At 43.3% G+C, this 17,229-nt stretch overlaps 1 protein-coding gene across 2 annotated transcripts; it reads left to right on the top strand.

The window, feature by feature from the left end:
* Positions 1 to 3,857: 3,857 nt before the first annotated feature.
* SLITRK5 (SLIT and NTRK like family member 5) lies at positions 3,858 to 14,601 on the top strand. Of its 2 annotated transcripts, none has more exons than XM_077483049.1 (2): positions 3,858 to 4,245; positions 8,634 to 14,601. In XM_077483049.1, the coding sequence occupies exons 1-2, from the start codon at positions 4,194 to 4,196 to the stop codon at positions 11,285 to 11,287; spliced, it is 2,706 nt and encodes a 901-aa protein (XP_077339175.1). In that variant the 5' UTR covers positions 3,858 to 4,193; the 3' UTR covers positions 11,288 to 14,601. The 2 variants fall into 2 exon arrangements, with proteins under 2 accessions (XP_077339175.1, XP_077339176.1); XM_077483050.1 differs by having other exon boundaries at positions 3,859 to 4,695.
* Positions 14,602 to 17,229: the final 2,628 nt, after the last annotated feature.

Raw genomic sequence — 17,229 nt, 5'->3', positions numbered from 1 at the left:
ATGTCCTTGCCTCGCTGGACATGGCGGTCAGCGGTAAGGTGCATATTACCGCTGACTCATGGTCCAGCAGGCATGGACAGGGACGTTACCTGTCTTTCACGGCCCATTGGGTCACTCTTCTGGCAGCTGGGAAGGATGCAGGATAAGGTGCAGTAGTGTTGGAGGTTGTTCCGCCACCACGCCTCCAAAATGCTACTATTGGTTGTGACACACCTCTCTCCTCCACCCCCTCCTCTTCTTCTTCCTCCATGGCCTCTTCCAGTGCTCTGTCCTCAGAACCAGCGGTGCTCCGTAGGCGTTGCAGGGGCTACGCAAGTACGCAGGCAAAACGATGCCATGCCGTGCTTGCGCTGGTTTGTTTGGGGGACAGGAGCCACACTGGGGCGGATGTTTTGTCAGCTCTGCAGGGGCAGACCGAGAGGTGGTTGACGCCACGCCAGCTTAAGCCAGGAATGGTGGTTTGTGACAATGACACCAACCTCCTCTCCGCCCTCCTACAGGGACAACTGACCCATGTGCCCTGTGTAGCTCACGTCCTTAACCTGGTGGTGCAGCGGTTCTTGGGCAGGTACCCCGGCTTACAGGATGTCCTGAAGCAGGCCAGGAAAGTCTGTGTGCATTTCCGCCAATCATTTAATGCCTGTGCTCGGCTGGCTGAGCTCCAAAAGGAGTTGAACCTGCCCAAGAACCGCCTTATATGTGACATGCCCACCAGGTGGAACTCAACGTTGGCCATGCTGCAGCGGCTGCACACGCAGCAGAGGGCCATCAATGAGTACCCGTGCGACTACGGCACCAGGACAGGGTCAGGGGAGCTCGTTTTTTTCTCACCACGCCAGTGGGGCATGATCAGGGATGCATGCACTGTCCTGTCACCGTTTGAGGAGGCCACAAGGATGGTGAGCAGTGACAGTGCATGCATCAGTGACACTGTACCTCTTGTCCACCTCTTGGAGCATACGCTGAGTGGAATAATGGACAGGGCACTTGAGGCAGAACAGAGGCAGGAAGAGGAGGACTTCCTTGCCTCTCAAGGCCCCCTTTATCCAGACAGTGTTCCTGCTGTTCCACCCATCACACAGGAAGAGGATGAGGAGGAGGAAGAGGAGGAGGAGGAGGAGGAGGATGATTGTGTCAGCATGGAAGTGGAGGCTGGCACTCAGCATCAGCAGCAGCAGTCTTGTAGGGATGATTTACAGTCCCAAGAAACACGTGGACTTGTACGTGGCTGGGAGGAGGTAGCTGCGGATCATGTTGTCCTTAGTGACCCAGAGGACTCGTATTCTTCGGATCAAGGAGAGGGACCATTACTGGCTGGCCACTCTCTTTGATCCACGGTACAAGGGTAAGGTTGCCGACCTTATCTTGCCATCGCAGAGGGAGCAGAGGATGAGACATCCCCGGGGGGCCTTGCAGAAAGGTCTGTGCAATGCGTTCCCTGAGACTGGGAGGTTACAAACTCCTGGTCCTGGACAACGTGTTGCTGAGGCATCGGTCAGAAGGAGCGGTGGAGAAGGTGGCCGTCTGACTGATGCTTTCAGACAATTTTTTAGTCCGCAGCCCCAAGGTATGATCGGTTCCAGCACCCATCGCCAGCGTCTGATTTACATGGTGCAGGAATACCTAGGGGCAAGGTCAGACTTGGACACCTTTCCCACCGAAAATCCTCTGGCTTACTGGGTCTTGAGGATGGATCACTGGCCAGAGTTTGCACAGTATGCAATTGAGCTACTGGCCTGTCCTGCATCCAGCGTTCTTTCGGAACGCACCTTCAGTGCTGCTGGTGGCTTTGTTACCGATCACAGGGTGCACCTGTCCACCGAATCAGTTGATTGACTGACCTTCATCAAGATGAATCAGTCTTGGATCACCCACAGCTACCAAGCACCTGAAGCTGATGTAACCGAATAATTTTTTTTGAAATATCACATCCCTTCAAGACTGCCTATGCTGATGCTGAGTGACTGTCCTGTTATGTTGATTGTCTATCCTCTTCCTCCTCCGCTGATATGTTGGAAGAACATTTCTGGTTCTGGGTGATGCCATCAGCCCAATTTTTCTGCCCCTGTTTAACAGGGGCGTTTAAGTACAATTATTGATGCAATGCTTTGCAGCAGGGCTAATTTCTGCAATAAAACTAGAGTATATGGGAGAGGTTGCAGTGTCGTGGCACCAGCACCAGTGCCTAAGGCCCAATTTTTCTGCCCCTGTTTAACAGGGGCGTTTAAGTACAATTTTTGATGCAATGCTTTGCAGCAGGGCTAATTTCTGCAATAAAACTAGAGTATATGGGAGAGGTTGCAGTGTGGTGGCACCAGCACCAGCACCAGTGCCTAAGGCCCAATTTTTCTGCCCCTGTTTAACAAGGACATGTAATTACAATTCTTGATATAATATTTCACAGGAGGGCCCGTTCCTGTGCCCACCCAGAGTAACTGTGAGGACTTATAGTGTTGTGGTATCAGCACCACAACCACCAAAGGTCAATTTTTCTACCACTGTTCAACAATGGCATGTAATTACAATTCTTGATATAATCGTTCACAGCAGGGCACTCCAGCGCCCACCAAGAGTCACTTTGAGGGCTTACAATGTTGTGGCAAAACCAACACCTTGTTCCGCCATTTCTGCAGAGCATATAGGGCAGGCCCCTACTTTGAAACATCCAACTTACAAACATCTCCTACTTGCAAACGGAAGGAGACAACAGCAAGTGAGATGAAAAAAGATGGACGACAAAACAAATTATACAGGGGTGATAACCCTTCCCTATGTTTTCCAAAAAGCTTTAAAATCGTTTTTTTGAATGGAGCTACACTTTAAAAATGTACCAGTTGAAAATTACAAACAGATTCAACTTAACACAACAAACCTACACAGTCCCTGTCTTGTTTGCACCGCCTGTATACTGCTGTTCTGAGTATATAGGGCCTGGGGGCCACACGCATTTCCTTTTTTTAATATGGGTACGGGGTTCCCCTTAATATGCGTACAAGACCCAAAGGGGCTGGTAATGGGCAGGGAGGGCTACCCATGCCATGTTTCTCAATGATTTTCAACCATATTGCAGGAACCAGATATAACATTAAAACCGCAAGCAGCTTTAAATGGTGTTATTTCCGTTTAATGTCATTTTGTGCAGGGACTGTTCTAAACACGGGAAACACGTGGCACTTCACAGGCATACTACAGACACCCCCCAGGCACCATATTTAAAGGAATATTTCACTTTTTTTTTTCACTTTAATCGTCATTAAAATCAGTGCTCCCGCCAAAACGGCCATTTTTAAAAACATTTTAGGCATTGACCCATGTCCCCTGGGGCAGGAGGCAGGTCCCCAAACCCTTTTTAGGACAGTATCTTGCATATTAGCCGTTAAAATTAGCACTTTTAATTTCGAACGTTCGAGTCCCATAGACTTCAATGGGGTTCTAAAGTTCATAAGAATTTGGGGTCCGTTCGAAAGTTCTGGTGCGCACCGAACCGGGGGGGTGTTCGGCTCATCCCTAGTAGGTTGGTGTATGTGTGTGTGTATGGGTAGGTTGGTGTGTGTATGGGTATGTTGGTGTGTGTATGGGTAGGTTGGTGTGTGTATGGGTAGGTTGGTGTGTGTATGGGTATGTTGGTGTGTGTATGGGTAGGTTGGTGTGTGTATGGGTATGTTGGTGTGTGTATGGGTAGGTTGGTGTGTGTGGTTATGGGTATGTTGGTGTGTGTATGGCTAGGTTGGTGTGTGCGGTTATTGGTAGGTAGGTGTGTGTGTCAGATTGATATGTAATAGATGAGAGAATTGTGCAGGTTGTCAGGTTGATAAGTAGAAAGGCTGAGTGTGCTGAGTGTTGTCTCCCATCCTTCTCTCCATCCATCCCCCTACCTAGTGTCAGGCTCCTCCTCCTGTCCCCCCATCCCCCGTTCCTTTCTCCCGCTCTCCTCTCCTCTCCTCTCTCTCGTCTCCTCTCCTCTCTCGTCTCCTCTGTGTGTGTTGTGTTTGTAGCTCCCGCAATCCGTTCGTTTCCCGTGCTCACAATGGGACGCCTGGAGCCGAGTGGTGTATGCTCAGGCTGGAGTGTGGGCAGTGCGGGCCGGGGCTCGCTGTGTGTGTGATTATTGCTGTACTGCTGCCTGTCTGTGTGCATTTGGCAGCCCAGCTGTAGAAGAGCCGCCTCTTCTCCTGCCGCCCTCTACACACTACATGCATTTGTCTGCCGAGCCGCGATGCTTGGGCCCCGGAGACTTAAGTCTGAGTGAGTATTTCCATCGGAGCGGCGATGAGCCTCTATTGTCTGCACTCCATCCTTCATTGCTAGGAGCCACACGGGCTGCTCTAATAGTGCTCCATGGGCTCTAATGGTGCTGGATGGGCTGGAATGGTGCTGGATGGGCTGTAATGGTGCTGGATGGGCTGGATGCAGAGATCTAGGGCTCCAGCTCGCTGGGGGTGGGGAGGACAGCATCCTTGCTCCAAATAAGCATCCTCTTCTCCTTCAGCATCCTGGCAACCGGAGAGTTAACTCGCTTTTTAAGCGGAAGCCTTCTGTTCCCCGGTCTCGCTTTTCTGCTAAGCAATTGTAATTCAATTAAAGTTGCAACCCGACTGGGACTGCCAATGAATGATCAGTGGACATACACAGCCATGATTTGTGTTCCTTCATACCACCGCCAAGGATGACTAGATGTGGACAGCAAGCCCAAAGGTATGATACGACTTAGCTTGACATTGGCTCTCCTCTCTCTGCCTTGCCCGCTCTAGATATATGGTATAAATGTATGAGCCTGGTATACATGTAGGAGCCTGGTATAAATGTATGAGCCTGGTATACATGTAGGAGCCTGGTATACATGTATGAGCCTGGTATCGATGTGTGAGCCTGGTATAAATGTATGAGCCTGGTATAGACGTATGAGCCTGGTATAAATGTATGAGCCTGATACAGATGTATGAGCCTGGTATAAATGTATGAGCCTGGTATAGATGTGTGAGCCTGGTATAAATGTATGAGCCTGGTATAGATGTGTGAGCCTGGTATAAATGTATGAGCCTGGTATAGATTTGTGAGCCTGGTATAAATGTATGAGCCTGGTACAGATGTATGAGCCTGGTACAGATGTATGAGCCTGGTATAGATGTATGAGCCTGGTATAGATGTATGAACCTGGTATAAAGTATGAGCCTGGTATAAAAGTATGAGCCTGGTATAGATGTATGAGCCTGGTATAGATGTATGAGCCTGGTATAAATGTATGAGTTTGGTATAAATGTATGAGCCTGGTATAAATGTATGAGCCTGGAATAGATTTATAAACCTGGTATGGATGTATCAGCCTGCAACTGATGTATGAGCCTGGTACAGATTTATGAGCCTGGTAGTGATGTATGCCTGGTACAGATGTATGAGCCTGGTATAGATGTATGAGCCTGGTATGAATGTATGAGCCTGGTATGAATGTATGGGCCTGGTATAGATGGCTGAGCTTGGTATAGATGTATGAACCTGCTATAGATGTATGAACATGGTATAGAAGTATGAGCCTGGTATGGATGTATGAGCCTGCATTTATAGCCGAGCCTGGTATGCATGTATGAGCCTGGTACAGATGTATGAGCCTGGTAGTGATTTTTGAGCCTGTAACAGATGTATAAACCTGGTATAGATGTATCAGCCTGCAACTGATGTGTGAGCCTGGTACAGATGTATGAGCCTGGTAGTGATTTATGAGCCTGGTATAGATGTATGAGCCTGGTACAGATTTATGAGTCTTGTATAGATGGCTGGGCCTGGTATAGCTGTATGAGCCTGATACAGGTGTGTGAGCCATGGTACAGATGTATGGGCCTGGTATAGATGGCTGAGCCTGGTATAGATGTATGAGCATGGTATAGAAGTATGAGCCTGTATAGATGGCTGAGCCTGGTATAAATGTATGAGTCTGGTATAAATGTATGAGCCTGGTATAGATGGCTGAGCCTGGTATAGATGTATGAGCATGTTATAGATGGTTGAGCCTGGGATAGATGGTTGAGCCTGGGATAGATGGTTGAGCCTGGTATAGATGTATGAGCCTGCAATAGATGTATGAGCCTGGTATAAATGTATGTGCCTGGTATAGATGGCTGAGCCTGGTATAGATGTATGAGCATGTTATAGATGACTGAGCCTGGTATAGATGGTTGAGCCTGGTATAGATGTATGAGCCTAGTATAGATGGTTGAGCCTGCAATAGATGTATGAGCCTGGTATAGATGTATGAGCCTGGTATAGATGTATGAGCATGTTATAGATGACTGAGCCTGGTATAGATGGTTGAGCCTGGTATAGATGTATGAGCCTAGTATATATGGTTGAGCCTGCAATAGATGTATGAGCCTGGTATAGATGTATGAGCCTGGTATAGGTGTATGAGCCTAGTATAGATGTATGAGCCTAGTTTTGATACACAAGCCTGGTATAGATGGTTGAGCCTGGTATAGATGACTGAACCTGGTATAGATGGTTGAGCCTGGTATAGATGACTGAGCCTGGTATAGATGTATGAGCCTGGTATAGATGACTGAGCCTGGTATAGATGACTGAGCCTGGTATAGATGTATGAGCCTGGTATAGATGTATGAGCCTGGTATATATGACTGAGCCTGGTATAGATGACTGAGCCTGGTATAGATGACTGAGCCTGGTATAGATGTATGAGTCTGGTATAGATGTATGAGTCTGGTATAGATGTATGAGCCTGGTATAGATGACTGAGCCTGCTATAGATGTATGAGCCTGATACAGATGTATGAGCCTGATACAGATGTATGAGCCTGGTATAGATGACTGAGCCTGGTATAGATGTATGAGCCTGGTATAGATGTATGAGCCTGATACAGATGTATGAGCCTGATACAGATGTATGAGCCTGGTATAGATGACTGAGCCTGGTATAGATGTATGAGCCTGGTATAGATGTATGAGCCTAGTTTTTATACACACACCTGGTATAGATGGCTGAGCCTGGTATAGATGTATAAACTCCCTATACCTTTCCTGGTATATATGCACAAGCCTGGTATAGATGTATGAGCCCTGTGTTCATTAGCTGGCATAAATGTATGAGCTCTGTGTGCCTTGCCTATAGATGCATGACTGTGGCATAGATGTATGAGCTATCTGTGCCTTGCCTGGTATAGATGTATGAGGGCTTTGTGCCTTGCCTGGCATAGCTGTGTGAGCTTTATGTGCCTTGTCTCCCACAGATGTATAGACTCTGGCTACTGGAATGCCTATCCTGGATTAATGAGCACTAGACATTGGCATGCCTTCTATACATGCATGAGCTCTGACCATTGGCATACCTGCTATTTATAGATGCATGGGCTGTGGCCATTGGTATGCCTTCTATAGATACATGGGCACTGGTCATTATGATGCCTACTATAGATGCATGTGTTCTTCTGGCCATTGTCATGTCTGCTATAGATCCATGGGCTCTGACCATTGGCACCCCTGCCCTAGATCCCTATGTGTTTTACATTGGCATGGCCTCTGGTTGAGGATGTGGGTGATCCCAGGCGCTGTAGGGTGATTGCAGACACGTCAGTGTATATTGCAGGGAGGAAGCCTGTATTCCATGCATAGCTATTGCTCTGACAGCAACCTGATAGCAGCCCAGCCATGCTGCCTCCCTTATTAGAGCTTCTGCCTGCACGAAATGGCAATCACAGTAGATTGTGCATACATTGGAGGTTATTTTTATTATGTGACAGTCTCTTGGTCTTTTTTTTATTTTTTTTATTTACCCCCCCCCCCCCCCCCTCCCCCATCCTGTTCCCGGAGGAGTACCATTAGTAACCATCCTCTCCTATAATGAGCCGCTTTAATGCTCAGGCTATTGACAATGGTGAAAATAGAGATGATCTATGCCATCCTCCTCGCTCCAAAGTAAATGGTATTTGAGTAAAGCCTCGTCTCCCCAGAGCCCCCATGTATGTGCATTATCTGCATTTCCGATAAGCCTTGGCAGAGAATGCACTGATTAACCCCTTCAGGGTGGGGGGGCTGCAGAGCTCATGGATTATTATTAGGCTTCCCAAATGATGTCGTGCAGTTTGATCGCCCATTGTTTCCAATGGAAGAGGGGTGACAATAGCCTCGATCCCCCCCCCCCCCCCCCCTTTACACAAAGTGCCATTTTGCTTGGCAGACAGTGCATGACGCCCTTGATTCTTCCTTTTGCCTCCTATCAATGACGGTGTGTTTATTTGTCCTGAAATCTTCTATGAAAAGGCCGATCATAGGAATGTATGATGCAACGCATTGCGGTAGAACAAGCCTTGATGTACTATGGAAGTTGCAGGCTCTGTTCATAGGGAGATCAGGGAGTGCGCTGTTCTATGGAGAGGTGCTGAAATAAAATCAAATAGGACGATCTAGGTAAAGTGAACAGAGATCTGACAAGTGACAGCCATTTTCTGCATATTTATAGATCATTAGGAAGCCTTAGCACTGCAAATGTGTGTTATCATGGCGCTGTGTTGGGTGTGGGGGGGGGACGTATGTTATTGGGGATTAGCCTCCAAGAACATGCTATGTACATGCCTGGGGTGGATGATGCTGCCGCCGTACTTATACGTGTTGTGTGTTTTCCTATGCAGGAGCTAAGATGTACCATTGCTGCTCTGCAGTCACGTTCGACCAGGACCTGAACAAGAAAATGCAGATGTGGATCCTCCAGACGATTGCATTTGCTTTGACATCTTTGGTTCTCTCTTGGGCAGAAACGATCGAATCGTATGGAGAGGTGTGTGACAATTGCCCTTGTGAGGAGCGAGATGGTATATTGTCGGTGAATTGTGAAAACAGGGGGATCATTAGCCTGTCGGAGATCACTCCTCCACGTTTTGCTATCTACCATCTCTTCTTGTTTGGAAATCTGTTGAATCGGCTGTACCTGAACGAGTTTGTCAATTACAGCGGGGCTTCTATATTACACCTGGGGAATAACGACATCCAGGAGATCGACACGGGTTCCTTTAACGGGCTGCAGGCTCTAAAGAGGCTGCATCTCAACAACAACAAGCTGGAGCTGCTGAAGAATGACACCTTCCTGGGGCTAGAGAGCCTGGAGTATCTCCAGGTCGATTATAATTATATCATCTCAATCGAAGCCAACACCTTCAGCAGGCTTCACACTCTCCAGGTCTTAATTCTCAATGACAACCTCCTGTCCAGCTTGCCCAACAACCTCTTTAGGTTTGTCCCATTGACCCACTTAGACCTAAGAGGCAACAGGCTGAAGGTGCTTCCCTTTGTGGGCTTATTGGAACACATGGATAAAGTGGTGGAGCTACAACTAGAGGAGAACCCATGGAACTGCTCGTGTGAGTTAATTGCCCTGAAGGATTGGCTCTATAGCATCTCTTACTCTGCCCTAGTCGGTGACGTGGTTTGTGAAACACCTTTTAGACTATATGGCAGAGATCTGGATGAGATATCCAAGCAGGAGCTATGCCCTAGGAAACTCATCCCTACCTATGAAATGAGGCCCCCCATCCCTAGGAGTACCAACGAGTACTTCCACACCACCCCTGCGTCTGTCAATTCGGGGGCCACCATCTCCTCTTCTGTTTACAAAAACCCCAGCAAACCCAAAAGCACACGGCAGCCTGCCCGACCCAGAGTGCGGGCCACTTCCCACCACCCACCCAAAGAGAATGGTTACATCGCTTATCAGACCAAATCCCCCGTGCCTTTGGAGTGTCCTACAAACTGCACCTGCAACCTGCAGATCTCCAACCTGGGACTAAACGTCAACTGTCAGGAGAGAAAGATCCAGAGCATCTCCGACCTACACCCCAAACCTTACAACCCCAAGAAGATGTACCTGACAGGCAACGCCATTACTCTGGTCCGCAGATCCGACTTTCTCGACTCCACCGGCTTGGACCTCCTGCACCTTGGGAATAACCGGATCTCGGTCATCCAGGAGCGAGCCTTTGGGGATCTCACCAATTTAAGGCGGCTCTACCTAAATGGCAATTCTATAGAGAAGCTGAGCCCGGGCTTATTTTATGGTCTTCACAGCCTCCAGTACCTGTTCCTCCAGTATAACGCTATTAAGGTCATAGAACCTGGCACTTTTGACGCTGTCCCCAATCTGCATCTTTTATTCCTCAATAACAACCTCCTGAAATATTTGCCTAGCAACATCTTCTCTGGATTGAATCTGTCCAGGCTGAACCTCCGATCTAATCATTTCTCTCATCTGATGGTGAGTGGGGTGCTAGACCAGCTCAAGTCCCTGGTGCAGATCGATCTACACGAGAACCCTTGGGATTGTACCTGCGATGTGGTGGGCATGAAGCTGTGGCTGGAGCAGCTGAGCGTCGGGGTCCTGGTGGACGATGTCATCTGCAAGACCCCTAAGAAACTCTCAATGAAGGAAATGCGAGCGATTAAAGCCGACCAGCTTTGCCCTGATTACTCTGATATCGTCGTTGCCACTTCTACACCTTCTGAGGAGCAGCCCCCAGAGAGCACCACCACCTTTATTTATCCCATCAAAGTGGACAACAAAGTGCCCAGCTCGGTGCCATTGTCTGTGCTGATCCTGAGCTTGCTCTTGGTTTTTATTATGTCTGTCTTTGTGGCTGCCGGCCTCTTTGTCCTTGTCATGAAGAGAAGGAAAAAGAATCAGAATGAGCCAGCCAGCACCAATAACTCAGACGTCAGCTCGTTCAACATGCAGTACAGCGTGTACAGCAATAGACCTCTACCCAAAGTCAAGACCCCAGCCGGCCACGTCTATGAGTACATCCCCCACCCACTGGGTCACATGTGTAAAAACCCCATCTATAGATCCAGGGAGGGCAACTCTGTGGAGGATTACAAAGATCTCCATGAACTCAAAGTCACCTACAGGAACCACCTGGAAGAAGAAAGAGAAAGCAACATCAGGAGCCCAAGTTACAGTGTCAGCACCATTGAGCCTAGGCTTGAGCTTTCTCCTGTGCAGGATACAGATCGCGTCTACAGAGGGATCCTTGAACCCGACAAAGGACCTACCCCCGGGACTAACATTGAATACAAGTATAGCAACCCCCCACCGTTCACCTACACCCCAAAATATGAAGCAAAACGTCAGTTTCTGCATCCAGACAGATTAAGAGAAGCTGTGCTCTACAGCACTCCCAGTACTGTGTATGTGGAACCTAATAGGAACGAGTATTTGGAATTAAAAGCTAAACTCAATGTTGAGCCGGACTACCTCGAAGTGCTGGAAAAACAGACAACATTTAGCCAGTTCTAGACTCCTACATCTACACTATTATCTCTCAAACAAAGGACTACTCGATGATTTTGTTGCTTCAACCTACGGATGAAGTGCCTTGGCACAAGATTTTCAGCTGCAGCAAATTCTACTGAAAGGGTGTGCAATTTTCTTCTCTCTCTCTTTTTCTTTTTCTAGGACAACCATCAATTGTACAAACTGGGCACAACACTTACTGTTCGAAAGCGTTCCTCCTATTTCTGCAGCCTGAGAATTAAAGAGTTGGAATCACTCCTGGTGCTAGGAGGTATCTATGAAGAATATACCATGCTATAACCCTTCAAGACAAGGGTGGGTCTAAATGACTTTTCTGGTGTTTTAGCAACCCCCTCCTCTCCCCCCCTCCCCCCATGTTTAATATAAAAGGTCCATTTTTACAGGATGTATTTGTATGCTCTCCAGACTTTTCAAGTTTAAGCTAAATATGTAAGCTATTTACGATCTTTATGCATCACCATAAATGGTGTGAACAAAATTCTGAAGTGCAAAGACATAGAATCTATAACTTGGGTAGTCAAAAATAATTTATTGTTGAAATATGAAATATTTTAATGTAGCACCTATTTTTATACGCACATTAGCATTTCTTCTTCTTCTTCTTTTTTTTTTTTTTCTTCTTCTTCACTATTCTTGTCTTTGATTTGCTCAAATGTGTTGCACTACATAAAAGATGCTGAGATCCTGAGCTGGTATATGGAAATTTGGCCATGACAATTTAACATGTTAAAAAGCGACCAAAATTCGAAGTGTTTTATAGCATGTCTGTTGAATAGTATGGTCATATGGTGGTTCTATGAAAGGTACCTACAGAATGATAAGCTAAATCTATAATTGGGCACTTCATAGAACTGAATAGTGAGGGATATACAGGGATACCCAGGTTTTGAGAAGGGAAAAAAAATAATAATTTCATTTCATTAGTGAACCAAATGTAATTTTCTCGACTACTGTTGTAGCCAAATTCAAATGCACTGTACAGACTGGCGTGTGTCCTGTCACCTGCTAGGTTTGACATACAGAGATTTTGAAGCTCGTTTTATTTTCTACATTTACGTATTCCTATTTTTTTTTTTTTCAAAGCAAGCAGTGTGCTGATGCATGTAATCAACATAAAAGATTAACATATGAGCTGCCATAGCCATTCAGCATGCATTCCTGAGACTAAGGATTTATAATCCTTTTATTTGGTTTCTGCCACTGGATTGAAATGGCACAAATTCAAGTTTTAAAGAATATCATTGTTAATGAATACAGTATGAATTGGCTACTCAGACCCTGCTGTATTCCTTAATCCTTAACGCCCAATTTGAAGCTGAGACATTAAATAATTAGGGATATTTTCATTGTTTAGAGCACATTACATTCGTTGTTTTAATTGCTATTAAAATTCCATAATTGTTTCATTTTATGTAATGATCATATTTTTTTTTTTTCCCTCATGTAATATTTGAAAAACAGGGTAAGCTGTGACACTACACATATGCCACACACACACACACGCACGCACGCACGCACGCGCTCACACACACCCAAGAACATCCATCTGAAATGGCACTGAGTGCAAAGTTCCTAATCAGGATTCCTTCTCCTCTGTTCATGGGGAACCCATGAGAGCATTTCTCTAGTATTTATGTATTAAAAACTTTATGATGTAAAAAAAAAAAATTGTTTGTAGCTTCCTAAAACATTTTATATTTTGCATTCTGAGACTTATTTCTCATATGCAATTACTTAAAGTAAACCTGTCACTTGGAAATACAGTAGAGAATTCCTTATCTGGGTGACAGGAGGTACCAATGCATAACAGGTGTCAATATGTAACAGTCCATTTCTTTTTAGCCTAGTAGCCTCCAAAATTGGGGTATGCAAGATAGTTTAGGCATTTTTTTTCGCCTCTTTCTGCATCTTACAGTGCAATGTGGATGCCTTTTATTAGGTTGTGGAGGTATCCCTTGGCACTATGGGATGCAGGTAGGGCATGCTTGAACACTAATGAAAAGTCAAGAATTGCATACTGCATACCCCAGTTTTGAGGGCCTTCTGGGATTATAGGTAGTCGATTTTTGATAAATAAATAGTATACATACTAGTACCTGTGCCTTCTTTCCCCCACTATGGCAATTTATACTGCGTTTTCTAGTGACAGGTATTCTTTAATGAATACACTTTTCTAAATTCTTCCATGAAGATCTATTTGTCAACATAAAGTACTTTGTATTCCTGAATTTCAAATAATGTTAAAAACAGGGATATGCAACTTTTCCAACAACTGCCCTCAAAGTTACACTATTTTTATGAACTATATTGTAACAAACATCGGATTAACCTGCAACATAAATTATTCATTAGAGAAATTATATTTATCTTGATGTTTTATGCAGTGCTCTTGCACATTATCACATTTTAAACATTTTATTAGATGTATATATAAAATAATTACAGTGATGAATAATGACATTTCACGGAAGATGTTTTTTTTTTTTTTTTTTCCTAATGCATTTTTCATTTTATTCATGTTTCTGTTGTGTTTTTTAAAAACGAAAAACAAAAACAAAAAATGCTTTTATATGCATCTGCTCATTGATTTATTTTTAAATCACCGGCATATTCTTTTTAAAATAATGAATTTATTATATATATATAAAAATGCTAATATAAGGCCAGTTAATTTTGAATTATTTTGAAAATATCACTGTTATGCTTTTTTGTCTTCTAATACCATCCCACATGCAATCAAATCCTAAAATGTGTACATCATAAATAAATATCTATTTTTTTATGCACGCTTATTATTATGATTTTAATCAACATTTGTACAGTCTATACTTTTGTCTAAAGAGGATATTTACAATATTGCATATTCTGGAAAGTAAAAGGTCTTAATGCTATATGGTATTTCTGCTTACAATATAGGGGCATAGCCAAATTAAATAATCTAAAATAAAGAAATAAATAGTGCTCAACACAGTAACATATCATTAAATATAAATGATGTCAAATCTGCAACCATTATCAGAGACTTGTGTGTATTTTACTGGAATAGCAAAGAGAACACATTGATCATGTGACTATACCAAACATTTGCTGATGATATTTAGCTAATTCATGAGAAAGTAGAGACAGGATACTATAAGGCAGCTTTGTAATGTATGAAGGATGTTATTTTATTTACATTCATATATTTTGTTCAGTGATATGTACTTTATTTAATCTACAAACTTTTGGGAATTCAATGTAAAATTATATTTTAAGAAAGTAAATAATTCTATTAAAATTAAAATTGATTATACCAATCTGTATTTTAGCACTTACACTTTTGTTCATAGAGTTCCTTGAGAATCAAAGTGGCTAAATACAGAGTCTGATTTGCTCAGGGGTTATTTGCACCTTAGCTTATTTCCACTTAAAATTTCAAAGAAATTAAAAAGCAAGAACACGTTTCTCTTGAACCTAAGGTGAGCAAGCAAATAGTCCCTGAGAAATTCAGCCTCTATGGTTGGGTCTGCATGGAAAAAGTACATATTTGTCAAATAAAGGCATTGGAGAAAATGGCAAAATTGTTTTGCGGTTGTCAAATCTCACATCAAAATGCGCAAAAGTAATTGACTGAAAACTGCAGATCTTAATGAGATTTTCATGTACTTTTTTGTGCAAGGTTTTCAGAGTTGTGCAGACTCTGGTGGTTTCAGACCAGATGTGATCTGCTAATTGAATATCAGTGACTTAAATTAAAAGTCAAGAACATTACCTTTCACTTGAACCTAAGGTGAGCGAGCAAAAAGGCCCTGAGAAATTTAGTCTCTATGGTTGGGCCTGCACGGAAAAAAAAAGTACATATTTGTTAAAAAAAAAGGCATTGAAGAGAAGGTATAAATGGCAAAATTGTTTTTACGGTTGTCAAATCTCACATCAAAAATGTGCAAAAGTAATTGATTGAAAACTGCAGATCTTAATGAGATTCCATGTACTTTTTTGTGCAAGGTTTCCAAAGTTGTAAGCTGTGCAGACTCTGGTGATTTCAGACCAGATGTGATCCACTAATTGAATATCAGTGACTTAAATGGGTTGCTAATGTGTTCTAACATAACGTGAACATTGGTGTGTGAATGGGTGTTTAAGTGTTTAACATATAGCAATTATAGTATTGTCCTCAGGTGTACTATGGAGAGGAAGCGATAATGTGCATGCCTTGCTGAATAAATCTTAATATGTCTTTCACAGATGAATTTATATGGCTGTATATAGCGACCAAAAGCTTTTTAAATACAGTCATTGATCATATACCCTGTTCTGAACTTGTCAAGTATTTCTATTGGAGGACTGAAATGAATTTACATGGCTTATTGTTTGGTTTGCAGTTTTGGGGTCTAGACTGTTCCAGCTTTGAACCAATTTGGTTAACCTCTCTGTTTTTTGCGTTTTTTGTTTTACAATAATAATTTTTATTATTTTAAGTTACTTTGATTTAATCTTGCTAGCTGTAAAGGATAAATAGAGATGCAGCATTGGTACTTATTTATTCCCTCTGGGATGATTGTGATATAACAAACATGGTGCTGCATGAAAGGTTTGAATAGCTCTCTATTGTTTGTATAAAATCAATTTACCAGCAATGGATATATGTATGGATGCCAATGTGCTTCTTGGCAAAAGGAATGTTTTTGTTGTGGTTTTTGTACTGCCATTTTACCTCATTTTACTTTTATGGCCAACTTTACACCTACAGACTGTAATAATTGGGCATTTTAGAAAAATATGGATTCATTAATTAATCTATCATGAGCAACCTGTTTTCACAAGTTGAAAATACATTTTTATAAGCTGTTTAGAAGAGATATACATATAGATATAGGATGCAGTGATGTCTCTCTCTGTATTACAATCTATGTTAAGCTAAAAACCTTTTTTTTCATTTTAAACATATTTGAGAATGGTTAAGAGGCCTGTCAGTTTTTTTAATTTTATTTTGTGTTCCATTGAAGGGATTTCCTTTTATTTTCTGTCCCACAGACACAACAGGGAGTAAGAGGACTTCTGGCCAAAGCAAGGTGATATCTCCTCTTTGATAGTTGTCAACGTAATAGCTATACCTGTTGGATGATGTCTCCTCATTGCCTGTTTCTGTGGCAACTCAAAAATGTTGAGTTTCCCATCTCTTTCTGTACTGAAGACAGTGATCACCAGGGCAAACAAAGAGGGGGGCTCTCCCTAGCAGGGGCACTGACAGCAATAAAAACCTGACAAAGGCTCCAATATTTCAATACCACATTCTATCGAAAACTAAACGAAAAGTTTTTTTACTTAATATACATTTTAAAGTAGGACTATAGACAAAACTTTTTCATTTTGGGTAGAGTATGGAAGGGTTATAACCCCTGCCAGTTGTTTTTGTTTTGCCACCTGTGTCCCATTGTGGGAGATTTCTCTCTACTTCCTGTCCCATAGCCAAAACAGTGGGAGAGAGATTAGATCACCTCTGTGAGAGGAAATCCCTCAAAACTAAGGAATCCCTTGCCCCCCCCCAGGTCAACAAAGCTAGTGTTCCCATTGGAAGATTTCCCCTCTATTACTTTTCTGGGAACAACCCAAAATGAGGGATTTTCTTTTACTTTCAGTTCAATGGTGATGTAAACAAGACAGATAGAAAGGGCAAATCACGCTAACAGGGACAGAGACAGCAATAAAAACCTAATAGGTGATCTAATCCCTCTCCACTCTGTGCAAAACTAAAAAAAAAATGCTTTGCCTTTAGGTATACTTTAATGTAAAAAAAATATGCAAATGTTCTGGCTAGACAAGAACAAATGATAACACAAAACTATTTCTGCAGTTTTCCATTCCCAATGGGGTAAATTTGCTGAGCAACCTTTTCTTATCTTTATTTTGTATTTTTTTTATGCTGCAGACGAATTGTATCTCTT

The sequence above is a fragment of the Lithobates pipiens genome, unplaced genomic scaffold (assembly GCF_037356315.1).
Source record: "Lithobates pipiens isolate NorthernLeopardFrog02 unplaced genomic scaffold, aLitPip1_a1.2 Scaffold_16, whole genome shotgun sequence".
Classification (NCBI taxonomy): domain Eukaryota; kingdom Metazoa; phylum Chordata; class Amphibia; order Anura; family Ranidae; genus Lithobates; species Lithobates pipiens.
Note: the sequence above shows the minus strand (reverse complement) of the source record. Positions and strands in the feature narration are given on the sequence as shown.

Coding starts and splice junctions, on each gene's coding strand:
- SLITRK5 (XM_077483049.1), top strand. CDS start 4,194: ATGCATTTGTCTGCCGAGCCGCGATGCTTGGGCCCCGGAGACTTAAGT. Junction 4,246..8,633: donor CCCCGGAGACTTAAGTCTGA/GTGAGTATTTCC, acceptor TTTCCTATGCAG/GAGCTAAGATGTACCATTGC.